Source organism: Dendroctonus ponderosae, unplaced genomic scaffold, assembly GCF_020466585.1.
Source record: "Dendroctonus ponderosae isolate FM_Combo_2020 unplaced genomic scaffold, Dpon_F_20191213v2 Dpon_F_20191213_6, whole genome shotgun sequence".
NCBI lineage: Eukaryota > Metazoa > Arthropoda > Insecta > Coleoptera > Curculionidae > Dendroctonus > Dendroctonus ponderosae.
This window is the reverse complement of record NW_026018814.1, coordinates 13,590,737-13,610,661: the sequence shown is the minus strand read 5'-3', so window position 1 is coordinate 13,610,661 and position 19,925 is coordinate 13,590,737. Positions and strand designations below refer to the sequence as shown.

At 34.8% G+C, this 19,925-nt stretch overlaps 3 protein-coding genes across 9 annotated transcripts in view; 1 reads left to right on the top strand and 2 right to left on the bottom strand.

The window, feature by feature from the left end:
* The first annotated feature begins 1,240 nt into the window (after positions 1 to 1,240).
* Positions 1,241 to 6,200, top strand: LOC109543858 (Werner Syndrome-like exonuclease). 2 transcript variants are annotated; one of them, XM_019913776.2, is made up of 7 exons: positions 1,241 to 1,506; positions 3,423 to 3,538; positions 5,041 to 5,265; positions 5,331 to 5,472; positions 5,539 to 5,640; positions 5,769 to 5,827; positions 6,082 to 6,200. In XM_019913776.2, exons 1-7 carry the CDS (start codon positions 1,447 to 1,449, stop codon positions 6,191 to 6,193), a joined length of 816 nt encoding a protein of 271 aa, XP_019769335.2. In that variant the 5' UTR covers positions 1,241 to 1,446; the 3' UTR covers positions 6,194 to 6,200. The 2 variants fall into 2 exon arrangements, with proteins under 2 accessions (XP_019769335.2, XP_048523794.1); XM_048667837.1 differs by lacking the exon at positions 1,241 to 1,506 and adding an exon at positions 4,276 to 4,891 and having other exon boundaries at positions 3,450 to 3,538.
* A 326-nt stretch (positions 6,201 to 6,526) lies between these two features.
* Positions 6,527 to 8,677, bottom strand: LOC109543857 (adenylate kinase 7). The gene is made up of 6 exons (XM_019913775.2): positions 8,414 to 8,677; positions 8,033 to 8,344; positions 7,758 to 7,982; positions 7,411 to 7,704; positions 7,199 to 7,358; positions 6,527 to 6,703 (listed from the first exon to the last, which is right to left on the bottom strand). Exons 1-6 carry the CDS (start codon positions 8,585 to 8,587, stop codon positions 6,543 to 6,545), a joined length of 1,326 nt encoding a protein of 441 aa, XP_019769334.2. The 5' UTR covers positions 8,588 to 8,677; the 3' UTR covers positions 6,527 to 6,542.
* A 1,228-nt stretch (positions 8,678 to 9,905) lies between these two features.
* LOC109543828 (synaptosomal-associated protein 25) overlaps positions 9,906 to 19,925 on the bottom strand; it is a 27,331-nt gene continuing 17,311 nt past the window's right edge. For 4 of the 6 annotated variants that reach the window (XM_019913724.2, XM_019913723.2, XM_019913719.2 and 1 more), the window contains 4 exons: positions 15,322 to 15,439; positions 14,370 to 14,547; positions 13,209 to 13,304; positions 9,906 to 11,977 (listed from right to left, as the gene is read on the bottom strand). In XM_019913724.2, the coding sequence (XP_019769283.1) occupies positions 11,912 to 11,977; positions 13,209 to 13,304; positions 14,370 to 14,547; positions 15,322 to 15,439 (458 nt within the window). In that variant the 3' untranslated portion in view covers positions 9,906 to 11,911. Of the gene's footprint in view, positions 12,324 to 13,208; positions 13,305 to 14,369; positions 14,548 to 15,321; positions 15,440 to 19,925 lie in introns of all 6 variants that reach the window. The other 2 variants (XM_019913726.2, XM_019913725.2) reach the window with 1 other exon arrangement.

Sequence of the window (19,925 nt, the reverse complement as noted above, 5' to 3'; positions counted from 1 at the left end):
AAACTAGATCGGAATTACGGCATCGATGCTTTTCAAGGTAATCTGCCTAATTAACATTACATAAATACCTGTTCCTTTGTAATTTGAAAATACAAATAAAGAAAATAAAAATTCATCTATAAGATGGAAGCAAAGGCAAAAGTCAGCGTGTAAAAACAGGAAGCAACCGTTAAACCGATTGCAAAAAGGCAATTAGTGGGGGTGGTTTCAAGTTTCAAATCCCATGTGATGGATTTTATCAGTCACAAAGTGGTTTAACATGCGCGCCAATTCCGACAGTCAGCTGAGCTCCGGGTTACTCCKGTTAAATTTCGCGCTTGCGCAATGAAASATTCGGTGCGTTTTTTAGTGTCGTCTGCCRATCTATCGTCTCTCACAAACGTTGGAGCATGCGCAGAAAGAGGTCAGTTTTACATTTTAATGTATGCTGTGCAGAATGCTTTGACATAAAACAGAGCGCAACATCAATGGAAACACTAGAAAAAAAAAATATTGCTGTATTCGCGAATTCAACTACCGATGGGGGCGCTGCGAAACATCTCGGCATTGTTAAATGCAAAAATTATTAATAAATTCCTGACGTGCCATATTTTAACCTTAAACCATAGCTACACATTTTTCAATATGTTTCTATTTATTTATAGGCTTACAAAAGCTGAGTAGAAATAAACAAAACTATCACAAYGACATTTAATCAAAACAAGTGTCAAATTTTACTAGTTAAAGTGTAGTTATAATTTCGCCGTCAGTGGGCGCTTGGAACTTTGAACACGCAAATATAAACGAACGACACCGACGGAGAGGCATCTAGGAAGAAGATCCAAACTAATGCAAATGTGATTGGAAAATCCATGATTGTTGTGGTTTTCTTCAACTTTGAAGTAAAGTTCAAAAGCATACTAGATTGTTCAACAGTATAAGGAAATAGTCTAAATAAATGATCTTAGGATTGCATGTTTTTACTGCAGTTTCAAATGTATTCCATTATTTTTACAACTATCTTTGAAATTACACATGAGATTACAATACACACAAAATAACGCAGATATGATAACGTGGATGTTTCAATAATAAAAAAGTCACATTATCTTGGGTTTCAGATTTGAATCAGATATTTTTCGTTTTCCTCGATTGTTTATTTGTTTAGTTATTTTTTTCAGTAACATGTTTCTTAACCCACGCTTCTCCAACCACAGAATATTTCCCACCAATTTTATTCCCACCAAGATTTAATATTTCTTAAATTTAATTTTTAAAGTGGCGTTATAATTATTCAAATAATTAATTTGCCATCCTTAATAATAAAGATTTGAGGATTATTGAGAAGAATGGGCTTTGCGAGGAATATTACACATAACCACAACTAAGAAAGTGAAGAAAAGCAGGAAAACGTGTAACGGTTTTTCCTAGCATAATATAAACTTGTAAACAAAATAAATTGTTAACATGACTGAAAAAATGAGACTTCGGTCGGCGGTGCCGCCTGAGGAAAAAGAGCTTGAACAGGTTTGTTTTGATTATTCACTTGAGTTCTTAATTCATCATTATTTGTGTATTATGCGTGCTGCATCGAAAACAATAGTTTTGTATTGAAACATATTTATTACTAATTAATTTAACTTAACTCCTGAAGCAAACTTAACTCCTGCAGATGGTTTCAAAGAAACGAAACGTTGTAATACATTTTTATAGACACCATCTTGTAGCGCTCGAAAAGGTCCAATACTGTTTCTTGGTATGATTTGTATAAACTAACGAAAATCCGAAAAATCACTTTTTTCTAAATATCTCAAAAATTAAAAGAAATACTTACTTCTTTTTTGAAGAAGTCATGTATATGGTCCTCTGATTGCGCAACTTTTTCGTAATTTAATCGACTTCGTATCTCATAATTTTGGAGATCCCATTATCTCGGCATCTTTATCTCGGACACCCTGTATATACAGAGTGTTTGGTAAGTGATACATTTCTTGCAGGGGGTGATAGTGCAATTAATTTTGGGTATATGTATTTCGTTGATATGCCGTATTCCAAAAACGCTTAGTTTCCGATCTACAGGGTGATAAAGTTTTAATTAAAAAATGTTACTTAACTTAATATTACCGAAACCGCTTGGAATATTTAAACGAAATTTTACAGGCTTAGGCTCTTAACAACAATACATGTTTTGTGATGAAAATTTGGTTTCTAGCTTTTCCAATGGTGTGGGCCCAAGCACGGCCGTATATAATTTTAAATACAAATGTTACGCTACTGATTTTTAAGCAATACACCTGAGGCTTCAAATTCTTGTTCAATTTGGAAAAGAAAAGGTCTCTTGACTTTTTTTTCTACAACGTCCCGCTTTCGAGTAAAAAAATTAAAATCGATATATTGCATAGCTTAATCGGGTTGTAATTAAGTAGGGTTTAGTATAAAAACAAAAATTGTGCACCTAGATTGTATCAATTTTATTACAGAAAAACACAAAAAGAAGTTACTCAGCCACTCGAAATGACAGGAATTATTAAATGTTTTCAATCAGTGACCGTAACTAGTGCAGAGCCAACTTTTTAAATAAAATCCCGATTACGTTGGGCAATAAATCGATTTTAAATTTTTAACTACAACACACGGTGCGTTGCAGAAAAAATGTCAACAGACCTTTTCTCTTCGAAATTGAACAGGAACTTGAAAAATAATATTTATTTTTAGAAAAATCAGTGGCGTAACATTTTTTTTATTAAAAATTATCTACAGACGTGCTTGTGCCCACGCCACTGGCGAAGCTAAAAACAAAATTTTTATAACCAAACATGTATTGCTGTTAAGTGCCTAAGTCTATAAAATTTCAGTAAAATATTCCAAGGGGTTTCCGCAATATTAAAAAAAATCATTTTTTTAATTAATACTTTAACACGCTGTAGATTGAAGACTAAGAGTTTTCGGAATATGGTCTATTAAAAAAATATATCCACAATTACGTGCACTATCAGCTCCTACAAGGAATGCATCTACTTACCAAACACCCTGTATATGTATACTTACAATGTAAATTGGGTGGTTAAATGTGAGGACTAAGACAATGATAGCAGCTTGCTAAGTATTTTTTTACGATTCTTTCACAGCACCTATAAGATTAAATGTGTCGCACCGTATCCTTTAATTGCAAATATCTCTAAAACCGTTGATCTTAGGGACCCCAACTAGGTATCGGAACCCCCGAATACGTAATGTACGAGATATTTGAAAAAGACCGTTTAAAAAAAATACTGCCGGTGTTTTTGTTTCCATTGAGTTTTCTTCTAAGGTAATTTGTGCAAAATCGTAATATTTTGACACCAGAAATCCGCAGATAATTTTTTTACTATTACTTATGGGACACCCTGCACAAAGGTTGTCTGTTCGTTTGTTTTAATTGTGTTAATTTCAATACTTTGTAGAAGAGACAACAGCTGGAAGCAGAGGAAAAATTAAATAGACCCTTTATAAACCATACTGGTAAAATCAACTATGTTACAAGTCTTATAGACTGTGCTATAGCCTGTGATGAATTATTGTGAGTATTACTTAAACTGGACACGGAACTAATTGTATTAAGGCGCGTATAGACATACCAAACAGTAACGCAACACCGTCGCGTAACATTGCTTGTTGCGTAACGAAGATGTTGGACGAACAGAAAGCGCAACATATCATCATCATGAAACATTAATATTCCATCCCGTCAGTTCGTACAAACCTTAAGCAGACTAAATGTGCACTGATAAAACGCAACAAATTCTGAACGCGTTTACACTCAAGTCCAGACTTGCAAAGATCAGCTGCAACATACGCCCGCCCGTATATTTCTTTAACGCGACAGCAAAAGAGCGACAATTGATGGGACGCTGCTGTCCAGAGTTGATACGCGACGATGTTAGGTTACTGTATTCTGTTGCATGTCTGCACATGCCTTTCTGTCCGTACATCGTATCTTTGTTACGCAACAACCAATGTTACGCGAGTTAAGACACCAAACTAGCCTACACACCACACGTGGCAGGATACCAGTCAGCACCTGTATCAGCAACAACTCAACATTATTTTACTATTTAAACCAATGTATCATTTAAAATTCGTCTTTATTCAGCAAGTTGTCTTGCGTTTAATAAAGAACCTGTGTTTTTAAAAAGTATTCTTTCCGTGGCTAGAATCTAAGTCGCGACGGTGTTGCGTTACTGGATTCTGTTTGGTATGTCTATACGCGCCTTTACTAACAATACATGATCAAAAGAGTACTGCTACATTCTTTAGTTCAAAAGAAGACGATCTGACCCAACTTTTACTAAGAAAAAACGTATGGCTTCTGTGCTATTGATGGTGAAAGTGAAGATATTGAAGAAATATCGGGAGAATATAGTACGGTGAATTTGAATGAAACTGGTTGTGAATTTTTTCCCATATAAGACTTGTGCCTTAATGAAGCAACCGAGTGCATCCGCCCGCTTTGGGCAAGTGAGGAATTTTTTAATGTCTTGATTCAAAAATTCTTAGTTTTTGCGAAAAAAAATTCTTATAGTCGGTTTACTGGACGTATATAATTACAACCCGCAAGACAAAAAAGAAGAAAAATCAGAATATGTACTACAATATGCAGACGACACTGCACTGATCGCACATGAAACACTTACCTATGTGTGATAGCACTATAGACAAACTTTAAGCACTGACAAATAAAGCAATGGCATGGTTCTACAAATGGAGAGTGACACCAAACTCCACAATGCAAGCAGACGGTTAAACCATCGCACACGCAAAGTACTTGAGCATTGTGATTGAGTATCAAATGAAATTCTCAAAGCATGCAGAAAACGAAACCGAAATCACTGAAGAGCGCAAAACACTCAGTCGCTGACCTACGAATGCGGAGGTAAATTTACATAGAGATCTGCAGACCACTACCGGACTTCCTCATAGCAAGCGCAACATTATTATTATTATTATTATTATTATTTGGCTATATATCTTGAACGTATGATTTCATGTATAATTTGTTCTTATTAAATGTTTTTTTTTCAGAGAAATGGCAAACAAATGTCTTGACCAAGTCTTTGTCGTAGGATTCGATTTGGAGTGGCCTTTCAGTTTCCAAACTGGTCCTGGAAAAACCGCTCTTATGCAAATTTGCCCCACCACACATATTTGCCATTTATTTCACTTTACACATCTAAAGAAACTACCTAAGGGCTTATACGAGTTCTTACAACATCCGAAAGTGAGACTTACAGGAATAAACATTAAAAAGTATTTAAAGTGATATTTTCATTAAGACAATGTTTATTTAGACGCTTTGTTTTCTGATCTTTCAGCGATGTCCGTAAACTAGCAAGAGACTTTGGGGGATTTGATGTAAATAAACTTTTAAACAACTGTATCGATTCTGGAGTAATGGCAAATGGAATTCTTCCAGTTACACAGAGATGGAGCATGGAGAAACTAGTTGATTATGTGGTAAGTCGACAATGGTACACATACATACATACATACGATTGTTGGTTCACTTTACCGAATTTGTAGTTGAAAATGAAGGTGAATAAAGATAAAAGCGTTAGGATGAGCAAATGGCACATTGTACCCTTAAGCAAGGAACAGATCCAGTACGCAGCAACAGATGGATATGTAAGTCTATTGAAACTTATTAAAATTATTGGATATTATTGTTGATTAATGTTAATATTAACACATATTATGTAATGAATTAATTGATTAATTTTGGAAAAATCGCACCTTTAATTTGTTTGTTTTAGGCATCGCTGCTAATTTATATAAAATTAAAAGAAACTGAAATGGATACTAGTGAATTGCAGTAAGTTATATTTCGTCAAAGTAGAATCTTGACAATAAAATGGCTAAAGTTAATCGAAGTCGTCTCGTGAAATAAATACTGATTATAATCTGGTCTGATATATAACACGTCTGAAATTTTAAACATTATATTTTGTTCTTTAATTGTCGTTTTATAACAATACAACAATATTTTTTTTTACAAATCTAGAACTACAACGGATGAATATACAAAATAAATAAAATGTTAAATTAAGTTTACATTTACATTTACAGTCTGCCTTTTAAACCGCAAGGTGCAACATTGTCGAAGACGATGAGGTACAGTCGACGATGTCTTCCGTGCCTCGGTGAAATACGTTCTGTAGAGCATTTGATTTGGGGATAGAGCTAGAGCCGTGGTGAGGAACCCTTTTAGTTAACGGGACAATTTTAAATTCTGGTCTAGTGGATAAACCGGTTTTTAAAAATGCCATTCAAAGTGTTTGGTGCGCTTGAATCGCTATATTCCATATTTTAGTGGTCTCCAATATCCAATAATCCCTTAAATTAATCTCATTAAAAACGTTATGTTGTTTCTTACAAAATCGTATATGTAACACTACAGAGAAGAATCAAAGGAATACATTACTTTGGACTTCGCGGGGACCAACTGTAATGTTAATATCACCACAAAATATATTTTGAGAGAGAATAACAATTAAAAATTATACAAATTAAATCATGATATAAAGATTTTAAATATTTTGTACAACTGTTTCGTATTGTTTTAGTAGTTCCTCGCCCGTTCTCGTATACGAAGGATCGAACATTCTGCCCTCGGGGTTTTCTTTAAATAAAAACTCTGCAAGGTAATCAATAGGGTCATCCGGCTTGATTTTCGCTACTTCTGACAAACCTGGAATAATTACATATACAGGGTGCTCCCTACTTTCTACTTCTCAAAGTCAGTGCTGTGTATTTCAGAAGTGCAGATCATTAAAGAACATATATTTTAGTTTTAAACGTATTCCACACTTTTTATTTCGATTTATTCTCTCTCTGAAATAACACACATGATATCCCACACTCCTTCAACCGACAATTCTACTTTCAAATTCTGCCATACGAGCAAAACAAATATTAACAAGGTGCAACCTATCCATAATAAAATTCTTTGCAACTTAGCCAAACGATTTTGGTATGTCAGAAGCACAGAAATATCTAAAGAACTCAACATTGAAAGCTACATAGGAAGCTTGATAGAAATCATATTATCAAACTGAAGTATGTAGGTACACATCTTTCTTGAGTTGAAAAGTGAAGATTTTACTCTGCATGATTAATGTGTTTTATTTTTAAAAAAATTATTGGAATAATAATTCTGCAATCAAAAAAGCCCAAATTTGCTTACCTCGAGTTAGTGTCGGAAATACAAACTTCATTAAGTAAAATCGCAATGGTTCGCTTTCAGCCGCAATGATCTTTTCTTCCTCCATTTGGAGTTTTTCCAACGTTTCCGCCCATTTTTCCATTTTATCTTCGTAGTCCTGCCTGGCAGTATTTTCCGCTAGCTAGTTGTAACACGCTTTAAAACCCTTGACAACACAATTACTTACAAGTTACCTGTTTCTCTATTAAATATGCTTCTTGCTTGAGACGTCTTTGTTCCGTTTCCATCTTTCGCAGCTGTTCTTCTTCTTCATCCGTTAAACCGATTCCCGGTATAGGTGGTCCAAACATTTTGTACAAAAACGCTAGTATACATTCGATATCCTCCAAACCTTCTTCAGTTATATCAAGCACAATAGGATGGATTTCAACCTCGTCAAAAAAGGTCAAAACTGTGTTGTCCGGAGTGTTATTATTTCGAAAGTCAATGAGTCTTCGAATCATGTTTGGTTCATCATAGTGAGTTCCCTGTGTTTCAAATTGCATTTAAAATTTAGAAAATTAATAGTTGTTTTGCATACCTGAATCTCTCTTTGTGGCAACTTCATAACCCGTTCACAGAGAAATTCGTCGTCTGCTTGTAAACTTATGAGAAAGTCTGGCATAATATCCACACTTGCATTGCCCATCATGTCTCCTAAATTATCAACACCGCCTTCTCCTGCAGCTTCTTCTGCTTCAACTGTACTTTTGGCCTCGCCCGATTCTCTTGGAACTTCGGCAGCTTGCCCAAATAATTCTTTTGCCTACGTTTCCCACAATCTTAAATATTTCATTTCTAATATTGCTATCGTACCTGTTGTATGGTTTTGGGAAAGCCATCTAGCACATAGCCATGGGACTGGCATTGGGATTTCATCAAGAATATACGCATTAAGCGGACAACATAGTCGTCAGGTAATTTCTGATTAGGGCTAGAACTAATCAAACTATTAATGTCTCGAATTTGTTCTTCGTATCTTTCGATTTCCTCTTGAATGTCGATCATTGGGTCTCCTTCGTTTTCTTCCTCCTCTTCTTCGTCAATGTCTTCGTCGGAACCTGTGTCTCTAGGGGTGCCGGAGGACTTTAATAAAGCTTGTTCTCTAGCTACACAGATATTTTGTCTCTACAGTTATATAACAATAAAAAGAAAATTGAAGAGTTCACAACTTTAACAAGAAAGTCGTTATGTTACCAGGTCTTCCAACGTTTCATCTATCATAGATTTTACAGACACATAATGGGCCCCGTACCGTTGACATATGCGTTTCGCAATATCAGTTTTGCCTGCGGCTGGAGGTCCATGTAGAATCACTTTCAGCGGTTTGAGTATATCTCCAAACTGGGCTGTTAAGTTTTTTGAGGTCATAGTGATAGAAAAGATGACTACTTTCAAATGACAGACGACGCAACGTTGAAACGGTGTAATTGTTGGCCGTTTTTTCAAAAGTAAAAAAGAAATTTTTATGAAAAAAGTGTCACATATTTATTTATTTACCAGAAATATTATTCCATCTAATAATAAAAATTTTGCTTTGTTGTGGTAGACATGCCGACTGTGTCGTTGATTCGTTACCTCAATCGTATACCGAAAACGGTAGGAAACACACTGGATTAGTCTGAAAAGTGGGCTACTCTTAACCAGCATGATTCAACGGTTTTACATAATTTAAGCAATGCATTTGTCATGTTACCACTTCTACCAAACATTAGCAACTTCATTGATATTTTAAGTTGAAACACCCTGTATCTGATTCGCAATATTGACAAAAACGTTCTATATTTCGATTTTTTTAAGTTTTAGCAAACTTCCTCTCACTTCTGAACGCTCAATGTTCTAAATTTCCACTTAAAAATACTGACAATTTTAAGGTAATTCCCGCAATAGAGTATAAAGTAAATTTTATTAGAACACTCGCTTCTTTCGCCACTTTGTAAAAAGTTTTGAAATCCCTTTCTAGCTAGTAAAATATTTTTTATCAAACAAAGAACAGAATAAGGGAAAGTTTATAATAAATTATTTGGAAAACTCGATACTCACATGATTCTGAAGACTAGAGTTTTTTAAAAACTGTAGTTTTTTAGTTTTCACTGAAATTTTTCATTGCTTTATTTTCTACTCAAAACGGCTCTATTTTGTAGAGTTTTACTTGAAAATACTAACATTCTGGAGGTCTTTTAAGGGAAAATTTACACGATAAATGTATAGCTTTGTAGAATTTTTACAAAACCTTTTTTCAGTATCGAATTCGAGGCAAAAACGAAAATAAAGGTATTTCGTTTATTTCCCGAAGATCATTTAGGTTTTCCCAAAAACCGATCACAAAACTGAAAGTTTTTAAACAAAAGCGCAAAAAACCGTTATTTTTCGATGCTTTTGTTATTTTCTGACAAACATGCGATATTTTCAGCAAAAAATTACAAAATTAATTCTGTTAGAAAATTTACCTTCTGTTAGAAAGTTTCGCCGCTTTGCAGATGATTTTAGAAAACTCTTTTCAGCTTCAAATTTGGCACAAAAGCCAAATAATTTTATTTGGCTCAAAAGCGCATCTCTACACAGTTTTACCCAGGCCTAATTCTTACATTATACAGGAGCGTATAAAAAGCATAATTGTTGTTTCSARAAACGACGCTATGAATCTAATATCTATATCGAATATCTAAATTTGTGAATGAAACACATATTTCTTCAATAACACTTTTTATATTTTGGAATAACTACGCTATACAATATGTTCGAATATGAATTGTATAAATAATTTAATTCAACTTCCTGATGCGGTCTACATTAGCTAATTTGAAAAGCCATCTAAAAACACTACAATAAGAAAAATTAAATTACGTAATTAAATGTATCTTCGAAATACAACAGCCTCCAGCCTTAAGTATTTAAATATCACTCATTCCCTATGCCTAAAAATCTTAATTAGTTTTCACTAAAAACTGTACAGTAAAAAAGGAAGGTAAAAAATTCGCTCGGTTTGCTCCAACTGTTGTTCGTTTCATCTTTCATCAATGTTTCAAAATAATAAAGAAATAAAAATTTATAAAATACACCAAAATAAGAAATGATAGTATGACTTACCCTCTGTCAATCATATATATAGATATCTTCAAGTTACATATATAAAATCCGGTGTCAAACTACTTGTTTTACTCAATTATTAGGATCTTCATCAGTTGCGAACGGTTGATGTATACAGTGTTTCTTACAATCTATTTGTCAAATATTTCCACTCCTTATTAAGAAATATAAATAGCATAATTTGCTTATATTTAACTAGTAAACTATGTAGTTTATCGTTGTAGACTTTTATGTTTTATTTGATAGATTTACAAATGATTAGGGATACAAGACAGAAAAGAACAAAACCATTCTGATACACTGATACTACATATAAAAAGGCTTGAGTTTAGTCCGTGCAGCAGATAAAAATAATATATTTTGGCTAAAAAAGATACAAATTGATTTCAGAATGATTAGGTAAGATAAGTGTATGTATGTACGTTTTTTAAATGTGAATATGCTTAAATCCACCAATACCGAAGTGAAGCTTGCACAGTGAACTTTAACTTCACTCTCACAAAATACATTAAGCAGCAGAGCGAATTTTCTTTTCTACTGGTAAAAATGGAAGAAATTGTTACACTATCTTAATAGTAATTACTGGCTAATTAATTACTGTTTCGTATTATTTCTAAAAATTTCAAGATATAGCATATTAAGTTAGATTGAAACAGTATATAGATTAAAAGATTAACTTAGATCAACAGCTAGATTGTAACCAATAAAAATGTCCGAAAAAGGAATAAAATTTAAACAAAGATTCGCCAAAATACGACTTATTTACACATTCTTTCTGAATAAATTTCCTTATATACACAGCGTAATTAACAATCTCCATCTTTAACATTTTATTAAATTATATGATTAACTTCAAGCGTAAATGCATGCATCGATTTAACAATAGCTATTTAATTTCCCAAATGGAACATTAAGAATGAGGCACAAAAGTGGAAACGTGAATCAATATGGGTGAAAATATTTTTTTAAATTATGTGCGTAACCGTGCTTAAAATAGCATAGCGATAATACAATTCAACCCTAATAGAAATACTATATTTGATGTTAAAATAACTTTCAAAAACTATAATATTAGTACCCCTATCAAAGTTGACACAAATCACTGAACATAAATACGAAAACATCGTTTAAATATTCGCCTGCAAATATTCAGAATATACTGATTTTCAAGATTTCGAAAAATTAATAAATAGTAGTTGAGGCAGAGTCAACAATCAACTAATATACTTAAAACACAAAATACATTTTATCTAACACTTAAAACGATTTAATCGTATTGCTTTATTCTCACGATATTAACAATCTACAACGAGCTTGTTAATAGTTAGGAAATTGGACCACTCAATCTATGACTGCAGGAACAAAGAACAAAATATTTAAAAAAACATTTCAAGTGATATGTCAATTTTTTTCATTAAAAGCCATTTTTTTCCTTCTTGAGACTATCCTCATACTACTACTTAGTTCAAGTTTAAATGTATTCTTCGAATCTAGTTGGTACATAGGATTAATAATACTGACAACTAGAAATCTAGTATCACTAAGCCATAACATCAAGAAGTGAGAGAAGAGTATAAAAGGTGACTGGTGGTAAATCCACTCCCTTTAGGACTTGAGAAGTTTGTTGGCACGCTGGTTTGCCACCGCGATTCGTGTTTCGTTGCTTTCACCCTATCCAACAGATATATAACTAGTGTGCATATATAACCAGTGTGCCCCAAAATTAACCTAGATCTTAACGAGAATACATCTACCTGGTTCCCACAAAACCTCTTAATGCCATCACCCGCCTTTACTCCAATCTACCGTAAACGATAAGCACAAATAGACACGTCGGGAGATTATTGTCATATTAAAAAGCTTGAATATAAGCAGCAACTTAGTTCAATAACTTCTTGGTGGGAACGAGTTAGAGGCGCAAATTAATAAACAATGGTGTTAGTGTGTTAAGTGTCTACTTGAGAAGGTCATGAGCACGTTGATTGGCCACCTCTATCCTTGCCGCATTGGAATCGCCCTTTTGAAGCACAAACAAACACCATGTAAAGGTGGCGTGGCGTGTACGAATTGTAGATTGTAGATGATATTGTGTCATGGAGTGAACGAGGTAGGCAATGTAAACAAACAATCAAAGATTAATTGCAAAAATCTAGCAAATATTAGTAGTAAATATGTTAGTGCTTTGTTTTTAAGTAATTGAGCACAGAGCGGAGTAGATCATACATAGTTAATACTAACAAAAATTGAATTATACTTGCTAAATAAAGAATACTTCTAAAACTTTCCATACTACTTGCTATGTGTAATGATTCCCAATTTTTGTTCTGCAAACTGTACAGTCTGTTTTAAAGTCAACTAAACTTTCACTAGTGACGTTTTTCCAGTTTGTAGATCGTTATGTACAAACTAATTAACGGAATGTCTACATAATACTTCTCTAAAGAACAGTTTTTTTTGAATATTCAAAATTAAAATACTTTCACTATACCTGGTGGGCCGCAGTATTCGCGACTTTAATTCACAAGAAAACAATTATTTTTAAGTGTGTCACATTTTAAAATCCTTATACTTTTAGGTTACCCCCAATGCAATAATCCACAGCCAACACAGGAAACATAGTAATTATTAACGATGTGCAAAGCGAGAAACATGAATGAATTTTTCTGTTGCGACCCCTTTCACCTCACTAATGAAGAGTTTTTGGTTACACTTTTAAAATACATTCCAGTTAAACAGCATTTTGAAATTTAGCTTGTTTGAGGTTCTGATGTTTTATATATAGTGAATCTAATAATTTATCTGTTAAACAATGTACAAAATAAATATTACCCCAATGCATAATAACCCTTAATTCGTTTACAAGAATGTGACCTTGCAAATTTATTAAATCTGATGTTTTTACCTTGAGATTGACCCTTTCTAGCTGCCTGTTCTGATTCTCCAGTTCTGAGCCCATGTCAATGGCCATGTTGCGCAAGTTGCCGATCATAGTGTTAACCTGTGAAAACAATTAAGTACAATCTTGCCTATAAAAGACCACTTTATCTCGGAGTAACTTTATCCAGTAGATACTTTCTTCGGATACCTTTACTACCCAAATTGAAACAATGCTGTCTGTTCGATTACTCAGAGATAAAGATGTCGGACTAATGTAACAAATAGAAAACAAAAAGCAAATTCCATTTTCAAAGAAATATCCACGTTTCCGCACATCTAAGACAAACAAAAAAACATAAAAAATAAATAAATAAAAAAAGATTTATTTGTTACAAGTTGTGATATTTTTTTGTTTTATCAATTGATCACTGCTTTGCCAAATAAAACATTTAGTAATGCGTTGCTTATGCTTAAAAAAAGCTATAACAAGTAGTAGGTTGTCATTTAAAATTTTAGAGTTGAGGTGGCTAAAGGCTAGATGGTTGGTGCGGATATTTTTCTTCTTGAACCATTCTTTGTATTTTTATACTATTTCCTGTAGTTTTATTGCATTTATTAATGTTTTAAGGCAACATATAGTCATTTTATAGATGTATATATAATTCCATAATTTTATTTTCAAATGGATGAGAAACAGAAGCTTTATAATACATGTTTTTTTATTAATACAATGCTTCAGGTTGATTTTCCCGGAACATCTGAGAAAAGTTGTGCATAAATGGATATTGAGTCCTCCATAATGATTAGCACAATTAGCACAATTTATAAATGGCCTTGATAAAACAACATATACAAAAACTGTATTATTGGCAAAATACCAGGCGAGTACCGTTAATGTGCAATCTATTTATTTTTGGATATTTTTTAACTGCAATATTTTCCTCTGTAAACTATAACTTACATAAAAAGTTGCTATTAAGCCAATTCATTTCCTCGTGAGAAAGTCTCGAAAAAAGACCATTTACCTTGACATACACGTACACTCATATCGCGAAACAGAAACGTGCAAAATGTGATGGGAAGTATAAAGTGAGTTTAAGGGCACTATTTGTTATGACAAAAAAAGCAAATATCTCATAAAATTTTAAATAATAATTGCAATAATAAATTAATATTTTTGGCATACCTGTCCAACATTCTCTTCCATTTCATCTTCGCGGGCATCATTGGTAATACGGCCAATGTAACCTCCTTGAGGACCCAAGCCATTACGATCATCCATCATGCGTTGAGGTTGATTGTTTACTACCTTTCCATCGTCATTTCCTTTCCAAGTACCTTCATCTTCCTTGAACGACGAACCCCTAAGCACGATTTTATTAGTAATTATGTGTTCATTTAATTTAAAAAAATAATATCGAATTGTCAGAAAATTTTCAAAAACTGAATACAAATAATTAGTACATCAACCTTCAAATATTTCGCACTTACTTAGAAACACCCTGTACACCATCGGTGTGTTTTCGTGTCGATGCTTTAAATCTTGTGTTGTGTTTTTTTTTTATAGTGTCATCCTCCTTTTTACCCCGCGAACTTTTTTGTTGTGCACCGCTGACTTTGACCGAACAAATTTTTGAATTTGTTGTAAAATTAATTTTTTTTTTCTTTTTTAAGTTATTTTTTTATATAAAAATTTTACCTTGCGGCATGTTTTGTTTGTTTCATGCCAAATTAATAAAAATGTGACTACATCATACAGGATGTCCTAAAATTGTGTTGAAACAATTGCACGTTTTGAACGGTAATAACTTGCTTATTACCGTTAAATGGAATACCCTCCTGTATTTTATGACAGAAACCAATGCAAAAATTACTTTTCTATTGAATGCTAAAATATATACCTAATTCTTCAGGTTTTTATGGAAATCGCATACTCCCCCAACGGACTTCTATTTATCCGTAAAATAATACTTTTATAAAATTAAGTAGTTTAGGCGCAACCTTCCGTGTCGTATAATCTGAATAATCCTGTATAGAAACGAACACTAAAATTGGAAGTAACGGATACATACGGGTATTAAGTTCTTCAGTTCGTTTACAGCATCGATGTTTACAGCACTACTAAATACATTACTCACTTCTGACAAGGCAAAACGCACAACCCGCAACATTTTTCCATTCCTGTTAAGTTCTTTTCGGCCTCTCGCATATCGGTGTTGATTTGGTCCATGCCATCCTCAATTCGGTCCAATTGTTCTGTATAACACAACATAATATAATGCAGATGTATTGCTTTCAACCCATCCCAAGACGTTAGTCTATGGCTTATTAGTCTGTTTTGTGATCAACCGTGTTTAATTTCCTTACTTACAACAACCATGCTCATGCTCTAGTTACTAGACCTACCCTAATTATAATGACCTTAAAAATTGTAGAAATTAACACTATTTATATCATCTTTATCCTTTGTAGTAAGTATGAACTAGGCAATTTTGTAAGGCCATCACAACTGATACTAAAAGCCAACATCGTTGAAAGGGTCATGCTATAAGGTATTTGGTATATTCTGGCATAAATATAACTGAGTGTAAAAAAATTGTGAAGTGTTGCCAACTTACTTTAGTGTTTTGGCCTTGTTTTTAGTCAATGATCTTTAATTCAAAAATCGTTAGACTATAACTGGTTATTTAACTATCCGACGGTATTGAAAATTACTTTTATGTTCTCTCATATTACTTACCCAAAGACAGTAAAAAACTGAGTAAAATTGTTACGCTCAAGTCATAAGAACGCCAAATTGTACGAATGTAAGTAATATGATAAAATAGTCTTTATTAACTTCAATATGAATTAATTAATCCTTATTTTTGACTTCATGTAAATGATCTTTGACAAAATATGTTCTAACATGTACAGGATAAGCTTCAAATGAGAAATTGAAATTTTGAAAAAGCGAATTTTTTTAAATTTATTTTAGAATTTTCAAAGACATTACCCGAAAAATGTCAGTCAGTATTTTAAGTAAAAGTAAAAATAATATGTTTTTTGCGTACAAAGAATAGCTTAATAGAAACTTTGCTAAAACTGGACTGACCTGAAATTTAAAAGAAACTTGAAAAAATCTTCAAAGCGATGAGGGTGGCGAATTTTCGAAGTCATTTTTTTGCTCTCTGGCCGTATTTTCAAGATAATCTGAATTGGTTTCGGTAAAAAACTGTATAAAATTATTTGGTTTTTGGGCCAAATTCGAAGCTGAAAAGAGTTTCCAAAAGTTTCCTGCAAACCGATGAATGAGGCGAATTTTCTAGCAAAACTAATTTTGTCATTTTTGGCTGAAAAGATCCCATTATTGTCAGAAAAGAAGAAAATCATCAGAAAATAATGTTTTTTTGAAAAGCAAATGAAAATTGAAAGATTTTGAAGAATGCGATTTTGAACTGCGTATTGATGAGTAATTGCAAATATTTTCTGCGAATAAAAGAAATGAGAACCATTTTCATCAATCTTACGAAATATTATAAAGTTTAAATTAATTTATTTTATTATTAACTTAAGTAATATAAGACTAAATCCTCCCAAGTAGCAACTTTAAGACTAATGAACGATAGACTAATTAGGTACATTTAGTTTAACAAACAGTTTTTGCTCTTGCAGTTATACCACTTGAGCATAAAAATAAAAGGAAAGAGTGCGTCAGGGATGTGTTTTGTCGCCTGTACTGTTCAATGTATATTTTGAGCAAATATTTCGTGGGACGATGAATGGCCGTACGGAGGGTATAAGAATCGGAGGAGAAATCATAAATAACATTAGATATGCCGACGATACCGCCATCCTCACTAAAAGTCTAACAGATCTCCAGACTCTGCTTGAGACAGTAAATGAATCAAGTCATCGAAGAGGATTAAAAATGAACATCAACAAAACCAAATGTAAGGAGGTGGAAAAGGTGGACGATGGGCCGAGACAACTACTTCTGGATGGAAAAGTGGTGGAGCATGTAGATCACTTCAAATATCTTGGTAGCTATCTGAGATGAGAAGACTCCGATGAGATGAAGAAATCTTAACTCTGATTGGAATAGCTTGCAAAACATTTATATCATGGAAATCAGTTCCTTGCAATAGCAATCTCTCCATGCATCTACGAAAAAGATCTTAAAGTGCTGCGTGTGGTCAACATTGCTCTACGCCTGCAAGACGTGGATGTTGAAAGCTGGCAACATTAATAATCTTGCGTCCTTTGAATTGTAGTATAACCGTTGAATCCTGAAGTTACTGCAACGGAAATGGCCTGGGGTACTCACATTTGAAATGGGAGCCCCATTTGCGCCCCATTTACTGTCAAATATGACTGACAAACGGGAAATTTCGCACCTGGGCTGGAGATTTCGAGAACCGTCTGGGTTACCTGTACTGTCGGAAGACCGAGTTTTCCGTTTGTTATTGTTATTGTTTGTGAAGTTGACGTTAATTTAGAAGTTAGTTTGTTCCTGTTCCGTATTTAAAGTGATACCGAGTTGAATAAAAGTTGGAAGCTGAAGAAAGAGTTTGATACCCGGCCATCCACGGTACATTTGGTGTCAGAAGTGGGATTTACCAAAATCCAAGTTGAATTTTGATGGAAACAAGAAGTAAATCAAAGAAGGAAGACCCTGCAATGGCGAACCACAGTTTGATTGCACTGCTCATGCAGATGAAAGACGAAATGAGCAAAATGAATGACAACGACAAAGAGATGCTGGATGAAATGGCCGACAGTAAGAAAGTGATGAAAGAAATGAGATTTAAAATGGACGACAACGCTAAGAAATTTGAAGACCTGAAAACAACCGTTGAAGGCAAACTAGAGAACATCGAGGAAGTGACTGACGATTTGGAAAACACTGAAATCGTGGACATTCCTGCATTAGTGGAAGATACATTAACAGCGGCGAAAGTGAAGGAAGTGGTAAAGACGGAAAGTATAGCAATTTTGGAATCACAGGACGAACATACTTAAGAACTCCCATCAGACAAGGTGATTACGGACGAAGCGACTATTGTGAAGACTGAAGAATTGTCGGTTGCTGATAAAACTGTGAGTGATAAAATCGACGACATCACTAGGCCAGTGGAACATAAGTATGTAACTATGCAGAAAAATGCGCAAAATCTGCTGGAATCAGCGAAAATTAAACCCGAAATAATGCTCAAAAGGAAAACTGTGGAACTGGACTTAGAAAAAGTAGTTTGTTTGAGTGAAGAATCATCTGATTCTGAGTGCAATGGGCCAACTAGCGATAAACCCGTACATGATTTCCCAGCATTAGATGAAGACGCCAATTTAATTAAAATCGCTACTGAAGTTGAGCAATTTTCCATCGAAGAAAATGCGCCAGCCGAAGCTCAGCCTGATGTAGAATCCATAAGCGCTGCATCGAATTTGGAGACTTATTTAGCAGTGGCGCCATTACAGAACGAATCTGTTATTGACACCACCAGAGAGCATCGACGGTTAAGCGAAAATAAAATTACGGAAAAGGAATCCATCGATAATAGACGATCCAACTTGCTGAGGAACGAGCGGGCGCAGCAGTATCTGTTCGATGTCAATGAGGCCGAGAGCTGGATGAGCGAGCAGGAGCTCTACATGATGATGGAAGATCGGGGCAAAGATGAGACCAGCGCCAGGAACTTCATGAAGAAGCATGAAAGTCTGGAAGCGGCCGTTGAAGCTTATGCGGACACCATCAGAGGACTGGGTGAATCTGTAAAGACCCTGTCGGCTGAAGGACATCCTTTGGCCGAGCAGGTCGCTGTTAAACAGTCGCAACTGGACAAGCTGTATGCCGGACTGAAGGATTTGGCGCAAGAACGTCGCGCTAAGTTGGATGAGGCCTTGCAGCTCTTCCTGCTCAACAGAGACGTTGGCGACTTAGAGCAGTGGATAGATGATCGCGAAGTGGTGGCCTCTTCTCATGAACTGGGCCGAGATGCTGGTTCTGTTTCAACGCGCAAACATCAGAACTTCATTCAAGACCTACAGACGCTTCAGAACCAAGTGCAACAGATCAAAGAGGAATCGGTCAAGCTTCGAGCCAGCTATGCGGGCGACAGAGCTAAAGAGATCACAAATAGAGATCAAAAAGTGGTGTCTCCGTGGGCCAGTTTGCAAATGGTTTGCGAGCAGCGCAGAAGAAAACTGGAAGATACTGGCGATCTGTTCAAGTTCTTCTACCTGGTGAGGACGCTGATGCAACGGATGGACAACGTGGTGCGCCAAATGAACACCAGCGAAAAGCCGCGCGACGTCGGCGGCGTTGAACTGTTGATGAGCAATCAGAAGAGCCCTCAGGCAAAATTTAAAGTTATCCACATTCATCGTTTGGCCAGACATAACGATGATCCAGGAATTACCTAATCGGGCCGATCAGGGTTTAGAAGGGGGGCAGTGTAACGGAAATGGCCTGGGGTACTCACGTTTGAAATGGGGGGATTGAAATTGATGGTATTTCAGTAAATGGGAGCCCCATTTGCGCCCCATTTACTGTCAAATATGACACTGACAAGCGGGAAATTTCGAGAACCGTCTGGGTTACCTGGAGGAAACTATATAAGCGGCGACGAGAACCAGAGGGGAAGAGTCTCCTCTCCGATCAGGAGATTGAGGCCAAAGTCAATAGACTTGCGGCCCTAATCTCCCAAAATCCTATCCTCAAAATGCTATGCTAAGCAATAGCATTAAACCCCAAGGTGTCCAT